Raw genomic sequence first — 25,895 nt, forward strand, 5'->3', positions numbered from 1 at the left:
TTCAGCGAGCTCCACGGAGCACTCCTTCAGTCTATCCACGGAGCGCTTAACAGCGCTGAATGAATGAATGAGATCTGCTTTTATGTAATTTTTCCTTTTTTATTCAGAATATTCACAAATGTGTTAGCTATGGCATGAAATATCTGATATTCAGATTGTCAAATACATACATTCACTTCACGTCTGTGGGCGTTACGCACAGCTCAGTGTGGCCCAGGCACGGCCCCAGGATTCCAGTTTTGGATGGGCCAAACCAATTGGGGGTCGGACCCACGATCACTCTCCAATCACTGCTTAACCTAATAAAAAAATATTGAGTCATATAGTCTACTGTTATATTATCTGTGCATATACATATAGATTTTAATAGCTTGATGCTCTTTAAATATTTTGTTGCATTGTTAAAAGTTTCGGTGCGTAGGACAGACCTATCCGCGATCGCTCTCCATGGTTCTGACCAAAGAAGAGCGCTTTGGAATCTCCGTTACGCATCATATGCATCATACCTGGGCTGCGTTTCCCGATAAAATTGTCTGTTAGCGCGCTACGAAGACTCATAGGTATAACTTAACTAAAGGTATACTACCACTAAAGGTATATCATTGCTAGGCGTCTTCAGGGCTATCATCCACTCGCGAGGCAGAGGCGCTGAAAGGCAGAGGCGCTGGCGCCCTCCTAGCAACGGCGCTGTTTTTGGTAAAACATGATTTTGACGACTTCTTCATTAAGTTTTGTTTTATAGAGAACTTTTTTTTTAAATATATTCGTTTTGTATAAATTGTATCTTAATTTTGATCATTGTTTTATCAATCAATTACCCGTATTTAATAAATAAGATGCATATATATAGCAGACAATGTAAAAACCTTAGTGTAATTGACAGAATTACTAAAAAATATTTTGCTACCTAAAAGTTAAAGATTTTTTGTGTCACGCATGCATGCATGTCTATTTCCCTCATATTAAATATAAAACGCATGTGGACTGATATTTTTCCAATGTCTGGACTCCTTTATTAATGGAGTAGGCCTATATAAACAGACGTTTCAATATATTGGTATTAAATGCATTTTCTGAGAATTTATATTTCAAGTTTTTTTACTGCAAATGTCGAAATGCGCGCTCTTTGGTCCATCAGTGCTTGAGTCACTGATCACATTAGAATAAAATATCTCATAATAAAATACAAAATTGACTGATTTATGAGTGCATATGCATAGTTCTCATCAGTCGGAAATACAGATAAACGCTTTCATTGTTTTTATTTTTGATCCTGAAAGAAAACAGAACAACAAAAGAGCGAATCATAGGCCTACATGGAGTAACTGGTGTCAAGGCGCCCCCCCTGTTCCAACGTCTATGCCTCCACTTAGATTTCCTTTAATATCATCCACACTTAACATTAAGAGGTAGGCTACTCCTGAAATAACCCCTCTGATTCCATTACCCATTTCTGTGCATGATATCTTTCCTCCTGCCAGCCTTTTCATTTTCAGAGCTTTTTTGTTTTTGCTTTTCATCCTTAGGCTACATTTAATCACTATTCTTCCATTGTTTAGACAAGCTACAGCTTTCACTACTCCTATCTCTTTCTCAATTGCTTTCGATTATTTAACAGGATGAGTTTGTTGTTCTGACTGCTTAGCAAAAAGTAATTAGGACCTTGATTTCTCTTTCCTCCTCTTTATCAGCTTCACTTCTCGTTTGATTTACTTTATTAATTGTTCGTTCACAATCAGATCCATCACCCTTGCTGATCTTTTTCTTCCTTTTATTGTCTCTTACTTCCTGATAATCCATTTCTTGATCATTGTCGTCATCCGATGTTTCTCCCCACGGTTTCCTCCCTTCCGTCCTCACTCGGCTTCCTCCGAGAGCTGGTCCCAGGCCTATTTATACTTCTGCGTCGAACTGCCGCCGTAGCTATGTCGTAGGCTGTGTGTAGCGCGTACCCTTCGGCGTACCCTGACGTGCACCTCTCCAAAAATGTAACAACGCGTCAATTCTACGCGGACGCAAGCGCTGTGATTGGTCTGCCAGAGCCCCTCCCTCTGGGTTTCACATGCTCCCTAGGTGCGCGTCAACGCGGACAACAACGCAGAAGTATAAATTAAAACCAACACGTTGCCTACGGCGTATAGGCTCCGGCGTAGGTCCGACGCAGAAGTATAATGAGGCCTTAAGCCTGTTTTATGCTTCTGCGTCGAATCGACGGCGTACCCCCGCGGACCCCTCTGCGTCGACGCGAACCTCGACGCGACCCCTCCGCCGTAGCTTGACGTGCACCTCCAAAAAATTGTAACTACGCGTCGCGGTGACGCAGACCGCAGGGGCTGTGATTGGTCAGATTATACATCATTTCCGGAGTAAAATATATTAAAATAGAAAACAGTCATTTTAAATTGTCATAAAATATGTTTTGTTTTATTGTTTTTTATATACTAAACACAGCCTTGGTGAGCAGAAGAGACTTCTTTTAAAAACATTAAAAATCTTACCGATCTAAAACTTTTGACCGGTAGTGTATATGTATATATTTATATATATTCTTTTCTTTTTTTGTTGTTGCTAGAAATAAACTTCAATCAATCAAATCAATGTTTGTTGTTTATTTACAATACAATGTTCACGGGTACATCATGGATATCAAGTAATTAACCAAGTCTGCCACGGGACACTACATTATCCTGCCATGGCACCGTGGTCGAACCCATTTTGTAGCCCAACCCGGTGATCTTTGCACCCGAAGATAAAATCTTTAAAGTCACTGCCAGTCTCTGAGCGAGGTCAATAGGCATACTGTGTGTAGTCTGATGCTGTATTAACGGCTTTAAACGATGAACAAGATCGTCAAATCGACCTTTCGACATCCGAAAATACTTAAAGTGCATTTCTTCGTCCAAGTCCCTCAGCGGTCGAACAACCGTAACAAATTCGCCAATCCTTCCCCTGTCTTCGTGCACTGGTCGTACAGACCACCTTCGCTGACGTCTTTTTCTTCTACGATTAAACATTTGCAATAAAATCATTTGTTGATTAGCTCCAGCTGCAACAACACTCTCTCTCTTTCGCTCGCCATTGTCGGAAATGAAAAAGCGGAACCGGCGCATGGAACCAAAACAAACTAGGAAAGAGATTCGCGAACCACACCACCCCCCTAGCGTTCTGGCGGTGAAATGCACCGCGATGCAACGCAACCCGACGCAGAACCATAAAACGGTCACGACGCCGTTGGAGTGACGGCGTAGCTACGCCGTGGAGTTGACGCAGAAGCATAATGAGGGCTTTAGACAGAAGAAGGTCCCACGGCCAGTTGTGTGGCCCCGTGTTAATAAGGCAATAGGCTTGTTCGACTTCATACAGCTCTGCGCAGACCGATCGGCGGCTGACTTGAAGCAGTGCATGCCGGTTAGAAATTTTGTCCGACTTGATACAGCGCCGACGCCACGTGACTGTGACATATGCCATCAAAGTACCGCGAGAGCATTTCGAGAGTAGCCGGAGAACTCAGCCAGCGCAGCTTCTCAGGAGCGACTGCACTGGGCTGCAGGAGGGCTGATGACGACACAGCTGTCCCACGATTGGCCGGATTCACCGCATGACAACGATCACGTGTGTTTCGTGTTTATTCGAACACCTTTAGTTACTCTAAAGCTCACAAATCAGTTTTTTATAACAGTAAACACTCTTTTCATGTCGTATGTTATATTGTGTCATGTTTATCAAATTAAAACTGATTAAAAAACGTATAGACTCCACTTCATTAATAGTAGCAATTATGTTGAACTTTATTCTTGTTCAAACAGACGCTGTATGAAGCAGTACATAAAGTAGGCATATTGAATGAAAATGTCTCTGAAACATCTGTGTATTATTTGGCCAATATTACATTTATTTCACTGCAGCTGTGGTAAAGTACGCGAACACCACGTGAGCGGTCACTACGGGAACCAGAAAGTGTCCGACTTCACGTCTCCGTTTGCAGCTCCTCCCCGCCTGCACGCGGCTACTCTCGCCGATCGGTTACATCCAGCCGCAGCCGATGTCGAACACACCTAACGTGTCTGAGAGGGCGGGCACTAAAACGCCGAGCGTTCCCAGCTCAGCTGTATAACTGTTACTTGTGCGTCTTGCTTTTATTATAAGTGCAACCATGATAATGATTAACCAGCCGGTATCTGACACAGCTGAATCTATGGGGAAAGTATTCCCGTTCTCCACCAGCGGGAGTAAGGGAGGGAAATCCCCAATCTGCTACACGAGCGTAACTTTCTGCAATATATGGGTGTTTTTGCGAAATTGACGTGTTTCCATTGGGCGTACCCGACGTGCACCTCTCCAAAAATGTAACAACGCGTCAACTCTACGCGGACGCAAGCGCTGTGATTGGTCTGTTGGACCGCTCCCTCGGGTTTCACATGCTCCCTCTGCGCGCGTGAACGCGGACAACGACGCAGAAGTATAAATGAAAACCAACGCGTTGCCTACAGCGTAGAGGCTCCGGCGTAGGTCCGACGCAGAAGTATAAATCAGCCTTTAGGCTATTTTCAATTCGCGCAACGTGGCTTGTGAGAAATGTGTGAAGCGTTTATCGAGAAAGATCGAAAATTCTCAGTAGGAAGATTCCTTTAAATTCTTACATGCAACTGAATGAACTCCAGACGATCCTGAAAAAAGACACCCATTTAAATGGGGGGAAAAGCCTAACAAGAACGTCATCTATTAAATCAACAAACGCCCTGAAGTGTCTTTTTTTATATCTCGAATGTCTCATAATTCACCATGGGAGTAAATGCCAATTTATACTTCTGCGTCGGGTGCGCGTAGAAGGTACGGCGTAGCATACGCATTGACGTACGTCGTACCCTTCGCCGTACCCTGACGCGCACCTCCTCAAAAATGTAACTACGCGTCGCGGCGACGCGGACCGCAAGATCTGTGATTGGTCGGCTGGATAGCATCGCGTTTCCTCCTACGCATTTCCGGAATGATCTTCTGCACTCTGCACCGCCCGCCCGCCATTTTTAAATTCCGAAGATCAGTGAAGAGCCATGGAAACCGAGAGATTGCTTGAAGAAGTGCGGAAATACAGCCATCTGTATGACTCCTCCAGTCGCCATTGCTCGTAGAAACCTAAACTCAAAATAGCCGCGAGGAATGTAAACACAGTGGAACTGGAACATTAAAACCCACCCGCGCCAACTAGCGTTTTGGCGGTGTAACTGCAGAGCAACACAGACATTCGCAGAAGTATAAATGCTCACGACGGCATTTATTTAAATTGGCCTTAACACACACCATTAACATCGTTGCAGATATCCCGGGCGTAGTGCAGGCCAACTTCCAATTTTAGCATCTGCCTTCTCCAGAATTTACGTCTATTCCAAACACAGCGGAAGTAGCCTAATCTTCAAAACATGTTGATTAAAGTAAATTTACAGTAGGCTAGCCTAATTTAGTTCTTTATTTATTTCTGAACCATTTCATTTCGCAAGGTAAAAGGGATAAATGCATTTTCCATAATGTATTAATATCCATTCATTCATCCGTCCATCCTATAGGCTATCCTCTGAAGGGTTGCGCGAGTTTTGGAGTATGTGAGTATGTGTGTGTGACCAAATAAATGTATATATGTTTGTTTATTTATTTTTAGTCAGAGCAATTACAAAACGTGGTTTATTCATTCATAATTTCTTCATCAACAACACGTTGAAGCCTAAATTCACAACATGACTCAACTGAAACCCTTTTAATTTCAGACTTGACTCAGCTCTTTTCTGTCAGTTTTAAAGTCTTTGCCACAAGGGGGCAGTACGTACCGTTACATCTAGTCCTACATCAACGAAATCAGTCCTTCTCTGCTTTAATTCAGGACCTGTTATAGTTTATATAGGCTACTGTCTATGGTTATAGACCTCCTTGTTCAAAAAAGAAAGAAAGAAAGAAAAAAAACCTCCATGGACCTCCTTGTTCAGGAGCCAGATTTTGCATTGTAAATTACTCAACTAAAGGTTTTTGGTTCCTAGAAATGTTAGTGCATGGCTGTAAACAAACATTTAAACAAACAAAACTAAATACAACCATTAGTTAACATTGTTTAAATTCTTATTTTATTGTCACAGAAATGTCTTGAAATGTTCTGGTAATGTTAGTTAATGGTTAAAAGACATGCTCAGTATGGCAACACAACATTACCAGTTTGACTGACCTCAACAGATTTAGTCCTTTCTGAATAAGTAGTCTAAGCTTGTATTTAAGCTTTTATTTGATTTGTTATACGATTGTATTTGCTAAGTTATCTAAGCACTAAATAAATAATTCCTTATACACAGACTTCTTATTTTGTATCTTATTTTTAGTTGCACTGAAATGTTTTCCATACCTAGATGTTTTTAATGAAAGTTTTAATAGCATTATTTTGGAACCGAATTTTTTGTCTTTAGTGATTTTAAGCTGCTGCTCTCTATAATTTTCAAAACAATAAAAATAAAGCGTAGTCTGGTCAGAATAGGCTAAAAAGCTTAAAGCTCAGATGACATGGCATTTTGTCTGTGATGTTACATTGTCTATATTTGTGACATTCACATAGCTATTCATTAAACATGTTTGGTGTTTGTTGAAGTGCTTAATGTAAAGTAAATGGCTTACAATATAACAGAGGCATGCAGAGGGAGCTACAGCTTTATTTATAATTAATAGTTTAAATAAAAATATTACAAATTGCATATAAATATAATATTGTTTACATATTTGAGAACAGTAAAAAAAACTTAGTCAATTGAAATCACTCTGCGTGAACAATTACCTTGTTAGTATAAACAGAAGTATAAGAGCTTATCTAAAGAAAACAAAACTCAGGAGTACAAAGAAAACCTTAAGACAAAGAATAGCTGGCTTGGGTCATGTGAAGACAAACAAAGCAAGCGTCATCATAAATGGTATTTTCCTGACTGAAACAATACTTGGTTTGCTTCACTTGCTGAGAGAAAAAAAAAAACATTCCACTGTCTCATGAAAACAGCATGTTGTTCAGTTTTATATGTCTTGCTTGACTGGATTAATCTACCTAGTGGTAATTTATGTGAAAAAATATCCCCACTACCACCCCTAGCCATCCACCACCCCCATCAGAAAACATTTCCATGACATTCGTGAACAAATAAGTGCTTCTGTTGCTTACAGCAAAATCTGGCACAACATGGCACAACAATTTTTTGGCTCATTAAATACTAAGAGTTTGTTATTAAAATTTAAATGTGATTGCTTGTCTTAAAAAAAAAACAAAGCCCATATTTACAGAATAAAGTGTTGCTTCATAGCCTTAGCTTTTGTATGACACGCTGAGCATTTATATCAAACATATGTTGCTGTTATGAGGTTTTTACATTCAGCTGTCGATGAATTAAATACTACATGATTACATTTATAGACTTTCATTGAAAAATACCCACTTTCTCAGAATTAGCTTACTACTGTTTGGTAAAGCAATGTTTGTTGCAGGCAGCTACGGCATCTTGTATGTAGCCTACGTAATACATGAGAATCTTCAAAGTCAGTGCTCAGCATATCATGCCCTTTTTCATCTTGACTCATAAAAAAACTGAAACACAACAAACTTAACTTGTATATCGGTTGAGAGGAAAATGTGTCATGCTTCTGAGAAGATCATGAGATGTGATCTTCATATTTCGAAAGGAAGAAGAAAAAACACCAAGAAAGTATCATAACCCCCCACGCAATCCTTGTTAATGTCAACGAGCATTTCCTAGTATGACAGCTGGAAAATCTCAGGTGTTCTAGCAGCTGATCTTGAGACTGCGTCATACCGAAATGTCACAATTAAAGTTAACAAGAATATAAGAACAGCTGCCATTGTAAAAATTGGACATGGTCTGTGGATATAACCAATCATTTATGCAATATTTATTGCACATGCTCCACAGTCTACCAGTTGTCTGCCCATTTTATGATAGTGATAAAGGTGGAGAAGGGTCGCGTTTCATAGTTCACCAAATCACTTGGAAATACTCTCACTGAAAACTGGCTTGTTTGCATGTAAATCAGAAGGAAAGTGTTGAGATTCGCATCTTGAGACGTGTTGGCATTCACCACCTGAGTGTCATGTGTAGCTGAAAACATCTCTGGTTGTTCATAATTGAGATCCACTAGAAGTTTGAGGTCTACAGTATAGGTGCTATTCTTCTGTGGCAGAGCGAAGTTCACCTGTATGTAGACCAGGTAAACACCTTTCTCTCGTATGACAATCCACGTTTTGTTATGGTCCAGAATGCTCTCACCATTATTCCTGTGGTCCTCCCACTCATCATCCCAAACCAAACGATTATCAATGTGATTGCAAGCTTGAAAAAAAGGGGGAAAAAATGAAGATAAAGATAAACATGTAGCAAACATTCTCATTATGGAATCCGAAAGGTTTATGTAATGTTAGCTACAGTGTGTAATTTTAACATAGCCTAACTAATGTTTCAACAAGAAATGTGATGTTTAGGCATATGTGAAACATAGGAGGACATGTTTTTACATAAATATTTGTTTCAATTTGTTACAAACATAGGTTACTAATCACCTTTTAGAAGCCATTTTCCTCGCGAGACTTGATGTCTGAACATACTTTCAATTGCGGAGACTGTCAGAAAGAAAAACATCTGTAAGATTACCACAACTGAACGAATCCTGACTAAAAACAATAAATAATTGTTGCATGAATGACTAAACGTTCAACTGACAGCTAAACATGAAAATGCGCGGAAGCAGACCACAAAATGCATTTCCACCACCAACACACAGCGAGACAGCTCGGATCCACACCCAAACAGCTTAATACAACAATCCCACATGCGCGAACAAAGAGCACAGCTGTCTGTTACACATTGTACACTCTCATACATCGTTCAACTATAATAAATTGGAATGGAGATTCTTCAAACAGTAAGAGCTTTCCGAACTTTTATGCTATTTAGTTTTCTTTTTTATAATATGCAACAGCTTGAAATTGTTTCGTTTGATTCATTTGATTGACAACAAAACGCAGTAAATCATAATCAATTGGGTTTAAATTGCTCAGAAAATGATCAGTTTTCATGTAGCCTAAACAAATTGTTTAGGTGCTCTGTGCTGGTTATTGGTATCAAATCTTAACCTGGGTGCGAGTAATCAGTTTTTTTTTGTTGTTTTTTGTTTTTTAACTCAGTCAAAACAAAGGAGATTCGTAAGCCTACATGTTTGACTTAAAACTTTTAAAAGGCTAGGTTTTTACTTCAAACGCGTAAGTTGCGACAACATTTAGATTAAATATAATGGCCAACTAACTGTTAGCCAAAGGCAACCAGTCTTAACTATCGATATCAAATGAGACAAATTTACGTAGGCTATATGAATTTTCGTATTTAACAGTCTTAAAAAAAAAAAAGAAAAAAAAGATGACTTGAAAAATTTGTCTTAGCATCTCAGATGCAGATTTCTCAAGGGAAATCTCAGAGTCAAAATAAGATACACCGGTGTTTTGCCAGGTGAGAAGATTATTTACTATTTTAATTCATTTTACTCTAATTCATTTTATAACTGTATCATTTATCTCTTTTAATTCCTTTTATAACTGTTTTAATTTCCCCTGCTTTTATTTTGTGTCTATTTTCTACAATTAAAGTAGGCTACATAATTGTACCTTTAGGGGTACAATGGCTTGTCACTGGGGCTGTACCCTCAAGGGTACAATATTGTTCCTTAACCTTTAAAAGAAACGGTACATATGTGTACCCTTTAATGCTTTTTGACCCTCAATAAATCCAATAATAAGCCCTATGGGGTACGTTAGTGTAGATTGTACCTTGGGGGACAGAAATGGACTCCTACTGTACCCCTATTTCTGACATATGCAAAGCTCTATGAATTGCTATAGTGTGATTATTATAAGTCCTTTCTATGTAAAGCTTTTGAATAACTCTTTGAATTTTCCTTGCTTTTATTTTGAGATTATTTTTATTCCTCTCTATGTAAAGCACTTTGAATTGCCATAGTGTATAAAATGTGCTATATAAATAAACTTGCCTTGCTTTGTCTTGGCAGTTTATGAAACCGGCCCCAGATTTACATGTTACACATTATTTCATAAAATCTTAAGTGTTTAGTCTTCATTCCGTTTTGCTTTGCTAGTGGTACCAAATTACCATTGGCAATGCCATATTCAATAGAGGAAGAAAAAACGTTGTTAATAGAAAAGGCTATTAGGATAAACTTACCATTCACGGTGCTAATTATTTGGCCTCCAGACACCTGTTGAAGTTACAGTAAGACATGTCACTCACTATGTCATGCATATTTCAAGAGTAGCCTAGATTGCACCGAAGGAGTTATTTACAAACACGCCCTCTGCAACTCAACCCATGAATTATTGTCCACATCAAATTCTGGAGAAAACAAGGAAGTGTTTCTCAGCCAACGAGACATTATGAAAGTGAACTGAAGATCGGATAACCTTTTTCTCTTTTTTCATAAATACATATTTTTAAAACATGCTTGCTGGAATGGTAAATTCAGTAGGCTACAAACATTCGTCGAGTTATTCTTCAAAATGTCCAACAGACGCGTCTTGAACAACGCGTCTATTTATTGGCCAAAAATATGAAATTCTAAGGCAGTAGATCCAGTTATATTTACCTTCGACATGAAGACATAAGCCAAGCACGATGCGATTGAAATGAGGACCAAAGCTATCGATGTCCATATAATATGCGCTCTAGCTGCGCGCGCTGTACCCATGCCTGCTCCTTAAGATGCTGAAATAACTGCAGTTTGCACACTAGAAATGCCTCTTGTAGTCCCGGATGAAGTTGACGACTGTAATGAGATACCAATCTCCCACGCGTTCAACAGAGCGCTATTAACTCCACATCACCTGTGGGTGAGATGAGGGTGGATGTGATCATGGTGACAGTAAACGCGTAGCTTTCACTTGGTAAATAATGTACAAAATTTCTTGTTGTAATCTAGGCCTTTTCTCTTTTTCATTTTATTAGCACTGTTTGTAATTTCATCCATTAATGTAATTGTCTTGCATAAGATTACAAGTCTGGAGGGTCGTCAAAAAACAAAACAAAAATAATGCTACGAAAATAAGGAGCGCTGGTTGGTAAAAGGAGGCAGGTAAAACTCCCCGGGGAGGAAGGAAATCACATGTACAAACCTGTATGGAACTCAAAATAACGGTAAAATTACATAGCCTATAAATGCAATATATTTGAAGTCCTATGGATAATGTTGTTTGAGGATTATGTAAGACCTAAAAGTCATTTAAATATTGGTCCTATCTCAGCACATTCAGAGATGCAGCAATGTCTGGTGTGTGAACAAACTCACCTAATTTGTTGAATCAGATCTTTTAGTGAAATGTTTCATCCATTAACAAAACTAATAAATTTTAATTCACATTTTTTAAAATTCAACTCATTGAATGATCCGAATAACAACTTCTGTTTCAACTATTCCCCATCATATGGTTTCAGAGGACAAAAAAAAATTTTTTGAAAGAAAGAAAGAATTTTCGGTTTCTGTGGTAGCACCTCCACAATGGTTGCATAGGTGCACTGGAATAATCCTTCCTAAAACGCATTAAACTTTCGTTTACAAAGACGTGAAACTCACCGAGTGGTCAGGGGTGTTCACTGATATGCTCACACAAAAATCGCTGCAAAAGATGCTTTCCAACAGGTTTTATCGTAGTTTTTCATCCAATACAAGTCAATGGAGTTGGACAAAAACTACGATAAAACCTGTTGGGAAGCATCTTTTGCAGCGATTTTTGTGTGAGCATATCAGTGAACACCCCTGACCACTCGGTGAGTTTCACGTCTTTGTAAACGAAAGTTTAATGCGTTTTAGGAAGGATTATTCCAGTGCACCTATGCAACCATTGTGGAGGTGGGGGGGAGTACTACCACAGAAACCGAAAATTCTCGGGCCAGCAGCATGTGTCCAAATTTCAATCTTAACCATTGTATTTCATCAGAAACGATCTGAAAACAGGGCTTTAAGTGTAAAATACCGAACTTGTCCTTTAAAACACCAAACACCTTTTGGGTGAGCTATCCCTTTAAGAGCACATATAGACCACAAGACCACCCATTTGGTATTTTCCCTCAATGTTGACTGGAAGTCATAAGATATATCTGTAATCAATCATGCAAACAAGGTCACCACATGAATACACATGTGCTCCCATTGGGTGTGGGTGTTAGCAGAAGCATCAGCAAAAGTCTTCATGCACTGTGCATGTTTAAGTTTTGCTAGGCGCTTTAGGGACATGCAACCTGTTTGTGAGCATTTCACTGTTGATTCAGACACAGATTATGTTTTCCGGTTATATATATATATATTTTTTATATGACTCATTTTATCGGTTACTCTATTTACAGTACTCACAAGTTAAATTTCCAAAAGAGGGCAGTTTCCCAGATGATATCAAAGTTAGTAAAAGAAAATGCCCGCAAACGTCTTCCATTTCGAAGGCCTACATGGCTCTATGCCATGATGACATCAAATTCCACTTGTCACCACTCTATTGGCTAAGTGCTGTTGATTTCGAGCATCATTTACTCAGCTTGATTTAAATGTCTCGGGATTTTTGATGTGAAATAATGATTCACATTTCTGTTTTGTCATTACTGATTATTAACCCTAGAGAAGTAACAGACTTGTTATTTGTTTTTAAAGAACAATCTGAGGACGATGATTTAAACATTTTTTTTTTTTACAACTTTTTAACTGGGAATGATAAAGCTCAAAAATGGAATGAGGGAGGATGTGTTGGCTTTGCATTATACATCTGGACCACATTTCTACCAACTGAAGTCAGGTATTCTAAATGTTCTCATAGATAGGGATTGAGGGATGATCTTGACAAGAACCTCAACATATCTCTTTGTGTCATGGCAAATGTATTTCTAGGAAGACAAGAGAGACACAGGAAAGACTCTCACTACAACTGCTAGTTTCCACTTCAAGTGCTCTCCATTAGCTAAATGGAAAAATGCAGTGGTGACTGGGACGGGAGACAAGTGAAAATCAGTCGTGTTTTGAATCAATCTCACAACGAAATCTGCTTTGAGTTTACAATATCGCAAATATAATCAACACCATCATCATATTCCTGTATGACACTTCAATCTCTTTTTTATACAGTGGAGCAGGTGACAAATGAGTGGAGTAATGTGTACATAGCACCCCTTTTTATGGTTTCAAAGGCTATAATTTCTCCATTAAACCTGATTTCTGTGAAAAATGACTAACAATAAATGAGGTCTGAGATTAGGAACACGCTAAAAGTTATGTGTAAAATTGATTTGTAATTCACACCATTACATTGCAATAGTCAAACTAAGACGACATCTCTTTTTGCTCATGTCCTCTCTTAGGTAGATTGCACGTTGCTATCAGCTCTGTTGCACTAAAGTGATTTGCTGAAATCAAAACGCTGACGATGAAAGGTGAGCACTAGCCAACGAGCCGTACTGTTTGCATGTTAGTCTCACCCACTGCCGGGCTCTCCGTTTTTTTTTAGCTTGGTCTTAAACTAGGTTACAATAATTTCAAATATATATATATTTTTTTTAATTAATGGCAAAAGTAAAAAAAAAAGTAAAAAAACTAAAATAAGAGGAAGATGACAAAGATTGAATCACATTTTTGCTAATTTATCTCCAAGAGGAGATAAAGAGGATGCTTTTTATTTACTTCTAAAATCTTCTCTGAATCAAAGGAAAAAATGATGAAAGTACTTAGTATGACTTTAAAAAAAGTGATTCAGATTCTGTGATATTTGTTAGTATGCATGACCCCTTATGGATACCCAGAAGGTGTAGGCGATTGCAGGAATACTCCTCAAGCTATCTACCCCTGACCTTTGAGAAGTGTGCAAATTGAAGATGAGAACATTTATGTGGGTGGGGGGCTTTTGTAGTTATTCTCCACTGGATTGTTTTCATTTTTAGGATTACATGAAAGCAAATTATTCACCTCAGTTCTTACAATCAACAACAGCCAGAGGAAACATCTCGATATGGAGATTGTGTCGTCCAGTTCTTTACTTCACTGTTAGATTAAAGTGTCATCTTATTGAGAGAAAGAACATGTTATCTGGATGTTTTGGGAATAGTTTCCTGTTTATCGTTAGAGCCCGACCAAATCCAACCTAGAAGAAGCTGTGTCTGTGTGTGTGTTAGTATTCTTTGTTAGCATGTTCTTTCTCTCAATTAGAGGACGCTTTAATCTAACAGTGAAGTGAAGACTTTAACTAAGAAATAGTCACCTAAACTATTGGTTCCAATGGCCCTTGTGACCTGTAGACTTCATAGTGAGCTAGAAGAACAGATATATGTTTTAACACGTTGAAGACCTTTCTCAAACACAAAACGAGTCCATATTTCATTTCCGGAAGTCGGGCTAAATGAGCAAGCACTGTTACAGGCATTCCTGGCATGGGCCAGACCCTTCAGTCACCTCTCAGATATTTAATACAGACATTAAAGAATACATGAAAAGAACATTTCAGCAATCACACTGGTAACTTCTATAACTAAGTAAAATCTCATAAGCTTAGAGAAGTCATTCAACTCATTTGATATTTAGAAGGAAAAATATTGATTAATACCTTGATTATAATCACTCATTAGATACACATTGAAGCAGTAGAGGATTCCAGAATCAACCTTCAGCTTCTAAAGACAAAAATTCTTTTGTGAGATCACCTACCATTTTGCTCAAAAGAAATGGACAAGATCATACAAGAACATAAGAGATCATCTTGGCATGGAAAATGTAACACATCAGCATATTGCTCAATAAAACGCAAAATAGTTGCCTTATGCAGCTTCATGTGCCATGAAGTGAGGAGGTCTGTAAATATTTGAAATGCGTAATAAAATGCAAAATGTCTGTACTCAGGCACTCACTCAATTTAACCATCACGGTTCTGACACAGATGATGGTATCAGAAACACGTGGTCCGTAGATGAAAGTGATGATTATACTGAACAAAAAAAAAAAAACTGATCTGAGCAATATGGTTTACTGTACATGTAAAAAAGGAGTCCCCATCCCTGTTTTAACCTTTGATATTTGTGGTCTCACTAAAAGAACATGGCAAACTAAGTAGTAAACATAACTATAGAGTACGTACTTAAGTATGCACTTGCTGCTAAATTGTAAGATATTTAGAGATGACTTTGGCATGTACACTACATAATAATGATGTTATATCAGATTAAAGTTATATCAGGTTAAAACTATATCAGATTGATGTCATTAACGTTAAATACTTATGCTCATGCATTTTGATAAATGTATGGCATTTAGTTTGGTTTGAAAATCTGATTAATGATATAAATAAACAATGAATATTAAACAATTCTAGTCAAAGAAATACATTTCAATTACACAATATAATTATACAAATTGTATACAGGCCTGTATTTTTAGTTGAAGCAATGTCATTATAGCAACAGACTATACATTCAGATTAAATGAGTTTGGACAACTGGACTTTAGGTTATGATGAATAATGTTTGAAATGTACACTTAATTCATGGAATTATTAAATAACTCAATGAGTTATAATGACTATTAATAAAAACAACAAAACAACAACAACAACAACATGCCCTTTGCCCAAATCTGTGGTGTTTAACCTTAAAGTCAACTTTAACTTTTCATTTCAAAATAAAAAAATGTTTACTGTACAAATTTAAATGTCTCACTGTGTCAAATTCCCATATTAACAAATAAACATAAAAAATGTTAAGCATCCAACATAAAATAGGTTTACAGTGCCTCAGAAACAACTGATTATCTTTCAAAGATCTGATGACACTGCCCTGACAAAATTGACTGAATCCAGGTATTCATTTATGCACAAAAGTCCAGTAAATTCAGGAAATTGAATTTAAATTGAATTAAGTTGAAGCTCGTGAATTTCACAAGTGCTTTTTGTGCTCAGGACGAATCAGATGGTCAGGAAACAGACTGGTGCGGTTCAGGGGCTGGAACTAGTGCATGACATACAACAATATAATAATAATAAATTAATAATAATAATAATAATAATAATGATGATATCACAAATTATAGTAAAACTTACTTTTATTGAAATCTTTCACAGAGCTAGTTGTGAATGTGGTGCACCATGCATACTGCACAATGCATACAATGTAAGATTAAGACACCGTTACGACGTTAGTCTCTATGTGCGCGCACAAGTATGCTAGACACAGAAACAAAAGTCGTTGCCACAGTACCAATACGATAGCAGCCTCCTCAAGACAACCATTCTGTACATCTAATATTTACATAGTTTTGAACCAATGCATCTTGGGAAAAGACAGCTTCAGGACTGTGGAAGTGGGGGGTTGGGGGGCTAAAAGACGATATCCCAAGAGTCATTTGAGATGCAGACAGATGGACTATTGCTCCTTTCTTCAAGTTCGGGCCATCTCCTACAGAAAATGTCCTTGTGCATACACATCCTTTCATATGTCTTTTGCTGACTTTACACAAACCTAACACTCAGCCCCCACACATACACCTACACACCCAAACACGTGCACTTATTCATTCACTGAACCATTAGATCAACTTGTTTTAGCCTGTGCTACTAAAATGGCAGTGATTGATTACTGTCCAGAAAGGCTGTTAGACACAACAGCCATTATTGCTCATCTGATCATATTTGTTCCCCTCCTCTGTGACACACAAACTGACCCTAAGCCAACAATCTGAGAGAGAGGTTCGTCCAAATAAATTAAACAAAACTGTTAAACTCTCCCAACCAGACATATTGATGTGTCAAGTGCACACAAGGCATGGCACCTTTCAACAGGTGGCTGGTGATAAGTCACAAGGGAAAAGCGGATTGCAGAGAAATTGCTGAAAATAAATAAAACAAGTAAAATTCCATACATTGTGAAACAGTCCATTAAATCCTCTTTGTCGTTGTAAAACTGTGACAAGAATTAGCCAGACTCTCTCCGCCTGAGACTGACACACACAGATCCTCTTTGGCCTGATAAAAACGAATAATCCTTTCTCGTATTTCGCTTCGGCAAGAAAGCATCTGCATAATTGCAAATGAATGCAAAAGTCATTCAGCATCTGCCATTCAGTATTATGTATTTCCATTGGATAATACACAAGCCTGGTCTGCATGTCAGGTCCAGTGTAATGGCGCCCCCTAAAGTCATGCACATGTAATAGCATGTATGGTATCCTTGTGCTGAAGCAACACTTACCGGTAAAAAGTGTGGTTTACACACAACACAAATGATATCCATCCTGAGTTTGTTGAAAACGAATGTCTTCTCTGTGTAAACATCCACAGCATTTACAAAGGGAACGGGGGAATGGACGTATGTAAATGTGCATTTGATTGATCTAACCAGACATGCTTCAGTGTTTAATATTCTGTTAGCGAATGAGTCTCTGCATCTCTCCTCTTTCTTCAAAGCAAGACAATATATTTCACCTCTGAGTTGGGCCAAGGTCCTCAACAAGACAGGATGTTAACATGGCTTTTCAGTCAGATGTACTGCTTATGTTCTTCATTCACTAATGGCTCTTCTTGTTTTGGAGTGCTTGTAAGAGTGTTTGCATTATGTCAGATGAGAAAAACACATATCCATAGGTCCACAATCTGGTCAGTGTCGATCCAGCGCTGGTGTAGCAGCACAGTTTCTGCATAAAAACAGTAAGATCGGTTACACCTTATACAAACTACCAGGACCGGTTAAAGCAAGCTGTCCATTGCCCACGTCACTAACTTCATCCTCTAAAAGCCCTGATACATCTGCATTCGGAATGCTGTCGTGATAGCTGCTGAAGCTAATGTTGTCCTCCTTCAGCTCGATGGTCCAGAACGGGGCGTTCAGCTTGCGGTTCTGGTATTCCCGGTAAGTGTACACGCCACCCACCACAGCCAAAAGAGCTAGCACAACTATGATGATGACGGCCAGGATGATGATGTGGAACTGGTTCCATGGGAGTGAAGTCACTGTAGTGGTGGTGGTGTTGGGGGTGGAGCTGCCCAGGCTGCTCAGCAGGCTGCTGGAGGAGGTGGTGAATTGTGCTGTAGCATTGGGGCTGGAGGTCATGGTGGTGTAGTGAAACCAGTGGGTGGTGGTTGAAGGAGTAGTGTGGATGACTGTGGACAAGGCAAGAGAAAGAGAAGGAAAGTTTGAGAAAATATGCATCTAATGTAATACCACCTATCCAAAAAACAAAAGTGAATTATTTATACTCCAGTGACTTTCTGGTGGTGTGGCGGACAGAGCAGTATTTCCTGCACCACTGAATATAAGTTGTGAATGTGAGTTTACAGTCTTGTACTGAATGTAATGAGATAAAAAGGTGGTGTACTGTAAAATAAAGGCAAGAAAACACATCTTTATAAAACACGTCTTAGTGGGCTGCATAAAAAAAGAAAAAAGAAAGAACGTTTATAGTCTAGTCTTATAGCCAGTATAGTCTTATTCACACATAAATGTCTCTCACAGTTCTTTTAATGAATCATTCAAAAAGACTTGCGTCTGAAAAATTCTTTACTGAACTTCTGACTCACTCACCGAACTGCAAGTTATCATAACTTTCATCTCGAAATGAAGCAAATTTCACGTACTTACAGATATCACACAAAAATTTCAAGTCTGTCATTCTAAAAAAAGACTTAAAGGTCACAAAGTTGTCGTAAAACAAATCCATATGAATTGAGCGGTTTAATCCAAATCTTGTGAAGAGATATGATTGCTTTATATGACCAAACACATACATAAGGCACATCACATTTGGTAAACATGGAAGTTCAAGCACATTTAAACTTCCACTAATAACTAATAATTATATTATAATAATTGTATTATAATTATAATTAAAATTAATAATTAAAATTTCCCCCCAAAAAAATCGTACCCAGATTTTAAACGGTAATGTATATTAAACAAGTCATTACATAAAAAAGCTTGTAACTATATTGTTCCATCTTTCACTTGTGCATTTTTTACAGTATTTTCAGATTTGTAACATTCCACACTAAAAGTTAACATCACTGCCAGTGAACACTAAAAAAATTGCAATATATGTTATAAATGAAAGATCGAGAGAACAAAAAAAGAGAATAAAGAAGGGTGAGAGCAGCAAGACAGTCCCATGTGGAGCCCTGATCTAGTGTAATGTAGAGAACAGATGCTGCACACTGGAAGAAGACTCACAGGCAAGAGCGATTCCATCTGTTCAGTAGAACCGACAATGTCAGACTGTATGCCGTGTACATGAAGACTGAAAACATACTTCAGCCATTCACCTGAGAAAACATGTTAGTTTTATTATTTATGTACTATTATAGTATTAATTATTATTTAGAATTTGCTTTTAATTGTAGATTTTTATTTTTCATTTTAATGTTTAGTTTTTAATTGTGTTTTTGTTATTAGTTTTATATATATATAATTATATATATATATATATATATATATATATATATATATACATTTATTTTTAAGTTTTAGTCATTTTAGTACTTCAACTACCGCTACTACTATACTTATTTCAGTTAGTTACCAAAGTAAGATTTTTTTTTATTAGTTTTTCATATAATATTTATAATATTACTCACCAAAACTGGAAAGTTTTCATTTAGTTAACAATAACAACACTGCCATTATGGGAGATGCTATTTCAAAGATTTTTCAACCATTGTTGGAAAGTCAACATTTCCACATGGAGTTCCATCACAGTACCGTTATCAGCAGTGAATGGCAACATGGTTGTTCTGTATCCGCAGAACATCTGGATAAGGAGCTCAGACAGGCCAAAAAAGGAGGATTTATTATCGTTGGCTGAGTGGAAAGATTGACGAAAAGAGAGTGTGGATTTGGCTGACTCACTGAAGTCATAAATCACTCTTTTCTTCATCCTCTCTCTTTCATATATCCACCCTGCGGTCTTTGTTTACTGTTTGGCAGCCCGAGTCAGCCTGCCTATGGGAATGTATGATCTGTCCTCTTTACAGTACACCACTGATAGAATCAGGCGCGAACAGACGGATGTTGTGAGTCAGAACGCTGATCTGGGATTAGTCATTCTACAACACATCTTTTCCCACACTTAACATGCAAGCTCTTTTCAATCACCCCTTGAAATAGGTGATTAAAAATATTAATATCTCAAGTTCAGTTCCTTCCTGTTCACACAATATATACTGTAAGGCTGGGTAACATCAAGGTCTTCATGATGTATGATATATTCAATACACTGCAATTCGGTTCACAACTGAAACTGCACCAAACGCATGAAAGAGAGAGAGAGAGAGAGAGAGAGAGAGAGAGAGAGAGAGAGAGAGAGAGAGAGAGAGAGAGAGAGAGAGAGAGAGAGAGAGAGAGAGATTCAAACTCTCACCTGGTGTTCACTTCACTTTTCTTCATTACAAAGTCATGTAGAAGTGACTAACTACTGCACTGACAAATGATAGTTTTACAGTTACAGCTTCATCTTTAATTGAATTGTTAAAAATAATATAAATGAACACACACAAAATTAAAAAAAGTACATCTGCAATTTTGCCAACAAAAAAAGAAGAGAAACCTGCGATATCAATCAATGACTGATTCGGAACAGCCCTAATATCCCTTCCTGTAGCAAAAATCAATCCATTATTATCACTAGAGTTTTTACGCATATTAGCCCAAATAGTCTTTGGCTCTCACCTGTACGAGTGCAGCTCCTGGTGAGTGCGTCCCCCGTGAAGCCCTCTGCGCAGCGCTCGCAGTGCGGGCCCGTGGTGTTGTTGATGCAGCTCAGGCAGTGGCCCGTGTCCGGGTGACAGATCCGAGGGGACAAGCGGGGGTCTCCGTTCCCGCTGCAGTTACAGGGAAGGCAGATGCTGTCGGCGTTGTAGAAGCCATCACTACACTGCTCACAGTTGGGACCCTGGTACTCCGGCTTGCACTGGATACAGAATGGCTGGCCGTTTGAGTCTAAACACGTGTACACAAAGAAAGGTTAGGGTGAATTAGAGGAACCAGGAGGAACACACCTGCTAAAAAAAAAAAAAAAAAAAAAAAATGCTCAAGTATACAAGACATTTTTACTGAAATTGCCAAAGGACTTCTGCTATAAAAAAATACATTTACAGACACAGAGTGTTAATTTGACCACCAGATGGCAGAATCTTATAAGGATGCAGAAGGCAGTATAAATGGAAACTGAGGTCTTTGTTTATATTAGCCTATATATTAAGTTATCAGATGAACCTATCAACCTATCAATCATTCTGTAAAAGTGTTATCTCCTTTGCATTTGACTGCAAACCAAGTTATCATCCAACTGGCAAAATCCGGGCTTTGAAAAGGTCTGATGACTTAATGATGTGAAGACACCCTTTCCCTTGCAAAAGTACTGCCTAAGGCAGGGATGGGCAGCTTTGGTCCTGGAGGGCCACTGTCCTACAGAGTTTAGCTTCAACCCTAATCAAACACACCTGAACAAGCTAATCAAGGTCCTCAGGATTACTAGAAAATTACAGGCAGGTGATTTTTTTCAGGGTTGGAGCTAAACAACCAAAGGGTTGGAAGACTAAGGTCTTCAATAGCACATCTGCAACTAAAAGAAAGTAGTACACAAACAAACTGTACAGTAAATAAAAACATCCACTTTGAAACCTGCTTTTACAGGACGGCACGTACTGTAGATACACATCTTTCTTTTTGTCTGATCACACAACTATGATGAAAAAATATATAAATGTTTTAGAAATTTTACATTTGTCAGTTGTCCACTAGGAATAGTGCTAAAACAAAAGATAATGTGATTAATGCATAAAATGTTGTTTTTCCATTTCTAACAAACCTAACAAAAACGATCATGAACTTTCAGCTGTTCTGTATTCATAGGACAGAAATGTCACATGAAGGGTGAAAACTGAAAGTAGATATAGTGTGTATAGTGTGACCGCCCACTGCAATTAAACTGCTTGTAACCAAAAGAGACATCATAAAATCAGCATGATGATTATATGACTTCTGAGAAAGTATTGAGGAACTACTGAGAAATTTATAGTGTACTATACAGTATGTGTATTCTAAAGTACTTGAATGCCAATGGTGAGACAGATTATTCTCAAGAGCAATATCACATCATGAGACACTTCAGTGTCTGACACTAAGGAAATTAGTTGTCATCTAGTGCTCATTTGAAGTGATTACTTTCTGTGAAGAAATAAATAGGAGAGATGAACCAGAAGAGGCGATTTAATGAGAACAGCCTCAACCAAACATGTTTTTTTCTCTCTTTATTTTGGCAAAATTAATTGGCGGGCCCAGACAGAATCTGTAAACCTTTTTTGCGTTTTCTGCACTGATCTGGGGAGCACTTGGATACATTTTCGAAATAATAAAGTAACTAAATAAAGTAATAGGGTATACATTACCATTCAAAAGTTTGGGGTCAATTATATATATTTTTGTGTGTTTTTGAAATAAGTCTCTTATGCTCAACAAGGCTGTATTTATTCGATCAAAAATACAGAAAAACAGTAATACTGTGAAATATGATTACAATTCAAAAGAATTGTTTTCTTTTTTTAATTAATATGTTATAAAATGTAATTTATTCCTGTGATGGGGAAGTGCTGAGTTTTCAGCAGCCATTACTCTTGTCTTCAGAGTCACATGATCCTTCAGAAATCATTCTAATATGATGATGTGATTTAGTGCTCAAGAAACATTATTATTATTATTATTATCAATGTTGAAAACAGTTATATACATATATATATATATATTATTTACCCACCAGCATTTTCATTTGCTATCTTTTGTAACAGTATAAATGTTTTTACTGACACCTTTGATCAATTTACAGTAATGTATTCTTACTGAACAACATTATCAATTTCTTCAAAAGAAAACTGTACTGGCCCCAGTAGTGTAATGTACATTTTGAATGACAGGGTAGCCTTAATAACAAATAAGGACATTAACGAATACAAAAGTAATCAAATGCATCCCTCCTACCATTATAAAACACACACACACACACACACAAAATTACAACAATTTTGTTATATTATAACAAAAACAAATCAACAACACTGTGCTCATCCCAGAATTTCAAAACTAGAATAAAGAATCGATTTTATACCCTGGCCCAATAAAGGGGAGGTAAAATAAAAGGAATATGAGAGAGAAGAACTAAGGAGAAGAAAGAAAGAAGAAAGGCACAGTTAAAGCAAAAACCATGTTGAGCCATACATAAAGAGCGAGCAAGAGGCAATAAGACAGACTGTATGCAGTACCTACTGTGAATCAAATATATCTAGCAGAGAGGCAGTTTTTACATTACATATGGAGAAGGGCAGTGAATCAGGGAGCACTATGAGCCTAAATCCTATCATCATTTGCCCAGACTCAGCACTTGCATACAGTCGACAGCAGAATATAAAACCCAAACCTCCAGGCAGTGATGCACACCCAGGGACTACTACACTAGAACAACCAATTTTCCACATTTCTCAAGCATGAGGGCAATAACCATCATGGTAAGATAATGACACAAAGGACGGAGAGAGACTGAGGCAGAAAACAGCCCATTTAGATATACATCATCACGACAGTAAAACAGCCCCGTAGGGACAAAGAGCTTAAGCTCCTCTGAGCTCTCTCAACTTAAAACTATTATCCCAATACAGAATTAAAAACATTCACACAAGAGAATGAAAGAACAAAGAGAAAAGAAACTGACCAGACTGAAATCAATGTATACACACACACAGGCTCCTTTTGTTTGGTCTCACCTTTATGTATTTATTCCAAAAAGCTGTTTTTCGCTTCTTTCGGCACCAGCAAAAACTTGACAAAACTTCAAAACTGCTCAGCACAGCATATGTCCCAACATGTTACAGCATACAAACATTTCCGGCGACAAAAGATGTTTCCTCATGTTGATGTGACTCGTGACGATAATGTCTAAAATGAGGCTAGCCAATGTTTAACCATCTCATAATTACATCGCCAGCAGCAGCTTCTTTAGTGTGGTGGTGACTTTTACCTGGTAGTTTATTCAGCGTCACAAGACGCACGCAACGTTTGACGCACCAACTCAAACAGGTATGGACATGCTCACGGCTATAATCGTTATAACAGTTTTCACACTTCCAGACCAAAGTGAGAATAAAAAATAAAAAACACAAATAAAGAGTAAAGACAGAGTAATAATATACATAATGGTTTTAGAAAAACATTTAATTGTACAGTAAACAATAATTACACGAAGTGAATAGAGTAAAATTACTCTTCTGCTCTCTATATTATATATTAAGACTTCTTGTCCTATATTTTCATGTTTTAAATATCTGCTTATTTTAACAGCTCACTGTGTATATTTCACTCTCTCATCATCGGTCTATCATAAAGGGCGGCCAGAAAGAAAACAGCAGTGACAAATAACAGACTTTTTCACAGACGGAAAAAGCTGAAGCTCAGGTGGAACAAAGCTGGCGACTTCATCAAAATTATAGAAACTGACACTGCGTGGCAGATAACAAGCCAACCAGTGCTAGGTCATTTCCAATGCAAATTCAGCCAGCATATGCAAATCAAACATGCATTTCACTAAGGAAATCTAGCATTAGCAAGGAGAGCAGAGAAAATATGTGCCACTTGTAAAGAAAAAAGACAGAACAATTTGCTGAGGAAATTTCAGTTGGGAATGATTGAATTAATATCTAAACTACACGCAAATGCCACTAAAATTCTGCCGCGACTGTACATCTTTTAATTTCTGCCTTAAAATAAGTGAGATGTTTACAGTAGCTGGGAAAGAAAGTCTTGGATGATGTCAAAAGCTTGTGACAAATAGTATATAACACACACACACACACACACACACACACACACACACACACACACACACACACACACACACACACACACACACACACACACACACACACACACACACACACACACACACACACACACACACACACACACACACACACACACACACACACACACACACACACACACACAGTTTGTGGTCAATAAGATTTGTTTTCTTCAGTTTCTTATGCTCACCAAGGCTTCAAACACCAAAAATACAGTAACATAAAACAGTAATATTGTGAAATATTATTACAATTTAAAACTGGTGTCTATTTGAATATATTTTAAAATGTAATTTATTTCTGTAATTACTCTAGTCTTCGGGGTAACATGATCCTTCAGAAATCAGTCTAATATGCTGATTTACTGCTCAAAAAACATTTCTTATTTTTATCAATGTTGAAAACAGTTGTGCTGCTTAATATTTTTGTGGAAACCATAATTATTTTTTTTCAGGAATCCTGGATGAATAGAAAGTTCAAAAGAACAGCATTCATTTAATATAGAAATCTTTTTTAACAATATAAAAGTAATTACTATCATTTTGATCAATTGAATGTGTCTTTGCTGAATAAAAGTATTAATTAAAAAACACAAACTACCTACCTAGTACATACAGTACATTCAAGAAAATATATAGAACATTAAAAGCTATTATTTGTGAGATATTCAAGAATATGTTTAGAGAGCCATGAATAGATGTATGTTTCTTTTTAACTGACATACATAAATAATTGATAGAATAATTTTTAATTTAATGTTCTGCTGACACAACCTTATAAAGCCCCTCCAAACTCCAGACAGGTCATATAAGGTCCTTGTTTTCCATGAAACCTTACAAATAATGACTAACAGCTGGATTGGAACAGACATTGACAATTGCATTTACATATTTATGAGACCTTCTGTAGAAGAAACCTAGTGAGAATGACCTGATGAAACTAAGGAGCACAATAT

The 25,895-nt window shown here is 37.6% G+C and overlaps 2 protein-coding genes across 3 annotated transcripts in view; both read right to left on the minus strand.

Annotated features, from left to right (window-relative positions):
• Positions 1-6,665: 6,665 nt before the first annotated feature.
• On the minus strand, positions 6,666-11,530 carry LOC309499430 (uncharacterized protein). The gene is made up of 4 exons (XM_082170682.1): positions 10,678-11,530; positions 10,260-10,293; positions 8,588-8,647; positions 6,666-8,360 (listed from the first exon to the last, which is right to left on the minus strand). Exons 1-4 carry the CDS (start codon positions 10,777-10,779, stop codon positions 7,945-7,947), a joined length of 612 nt encoding a protein of 203 aa, XP_082026808.1. The 5' UTR covers positions 10,780-11,530; the 3' UTR covers positions 6,666-7,944.
• A 1,243-nt stretch (positions 11,531-12,773) lies between these two features.
• LOC309499414 (multiple epidermal growth factor-like domains protein 9) overlaps positions 12,774-25,895 on the minus strand; it is a 116,845-nt gene continuing 103,723 nt past the window's right edge. For both annotated transcript variants that reach the window (XM_082170651.1, XM_082170650.1), the window contains 2 exons: positions 20,763-21,032; positions 12,774-18,205 (listed from right to left, as the gene is read on the minus strand). In XM_082170651.1, the coding sequence (XP_082026777.1) occupies positions 17,763-18,205; positions 20,763-21,032 (713 nt within the window). In that variant the 3' untranslated portion in view covers positions 12,774-17,762. The remainder of the gene's footprint in view (positions 18,206-20,762; positions 21,033-25,895) is intronic.

The sequence above is a fragment of the Leuciscus leuciscus genome (assembly GCF_965113295.1).
Source record: "Leuciscus leuciscus genome assembly, chromosome: 5".
Lineage (NCBI taxonomy): Eukaryota > Metazoa > Chordata > Actinopteri > Cypriniformes > Leuciscidae > Leuciscus > Leuciscus leuciscus.

What these genes read in the sequence shown, in the direction of transcription:
- LOC309499430 (XM_082170682.1), bottom strand. Translation starts at nt 10,779, where the DNA reads ATGGGTACAGCGCGCGCAGCTAGAGCGCATATTATATGGACATCGATA. An exon ending in AATAATTAGCACCGTGAATG is followed by an intron (nt 8,648 to 10,259) that starts GTAAGTTTATCC and finishes TCTTTCTGACAG; the next exon opens with TCTCCGCAATTGAAAGTATG. An exon ending in AGGAAAATGGCTTCTAAAAG is followed by an intron (nt 8,361 to 8,587) that starts GTGATTAGTAAC and finishes CTTTTTTTCAAG; the next exon opens with CTTGCAATCACATTGATAAT.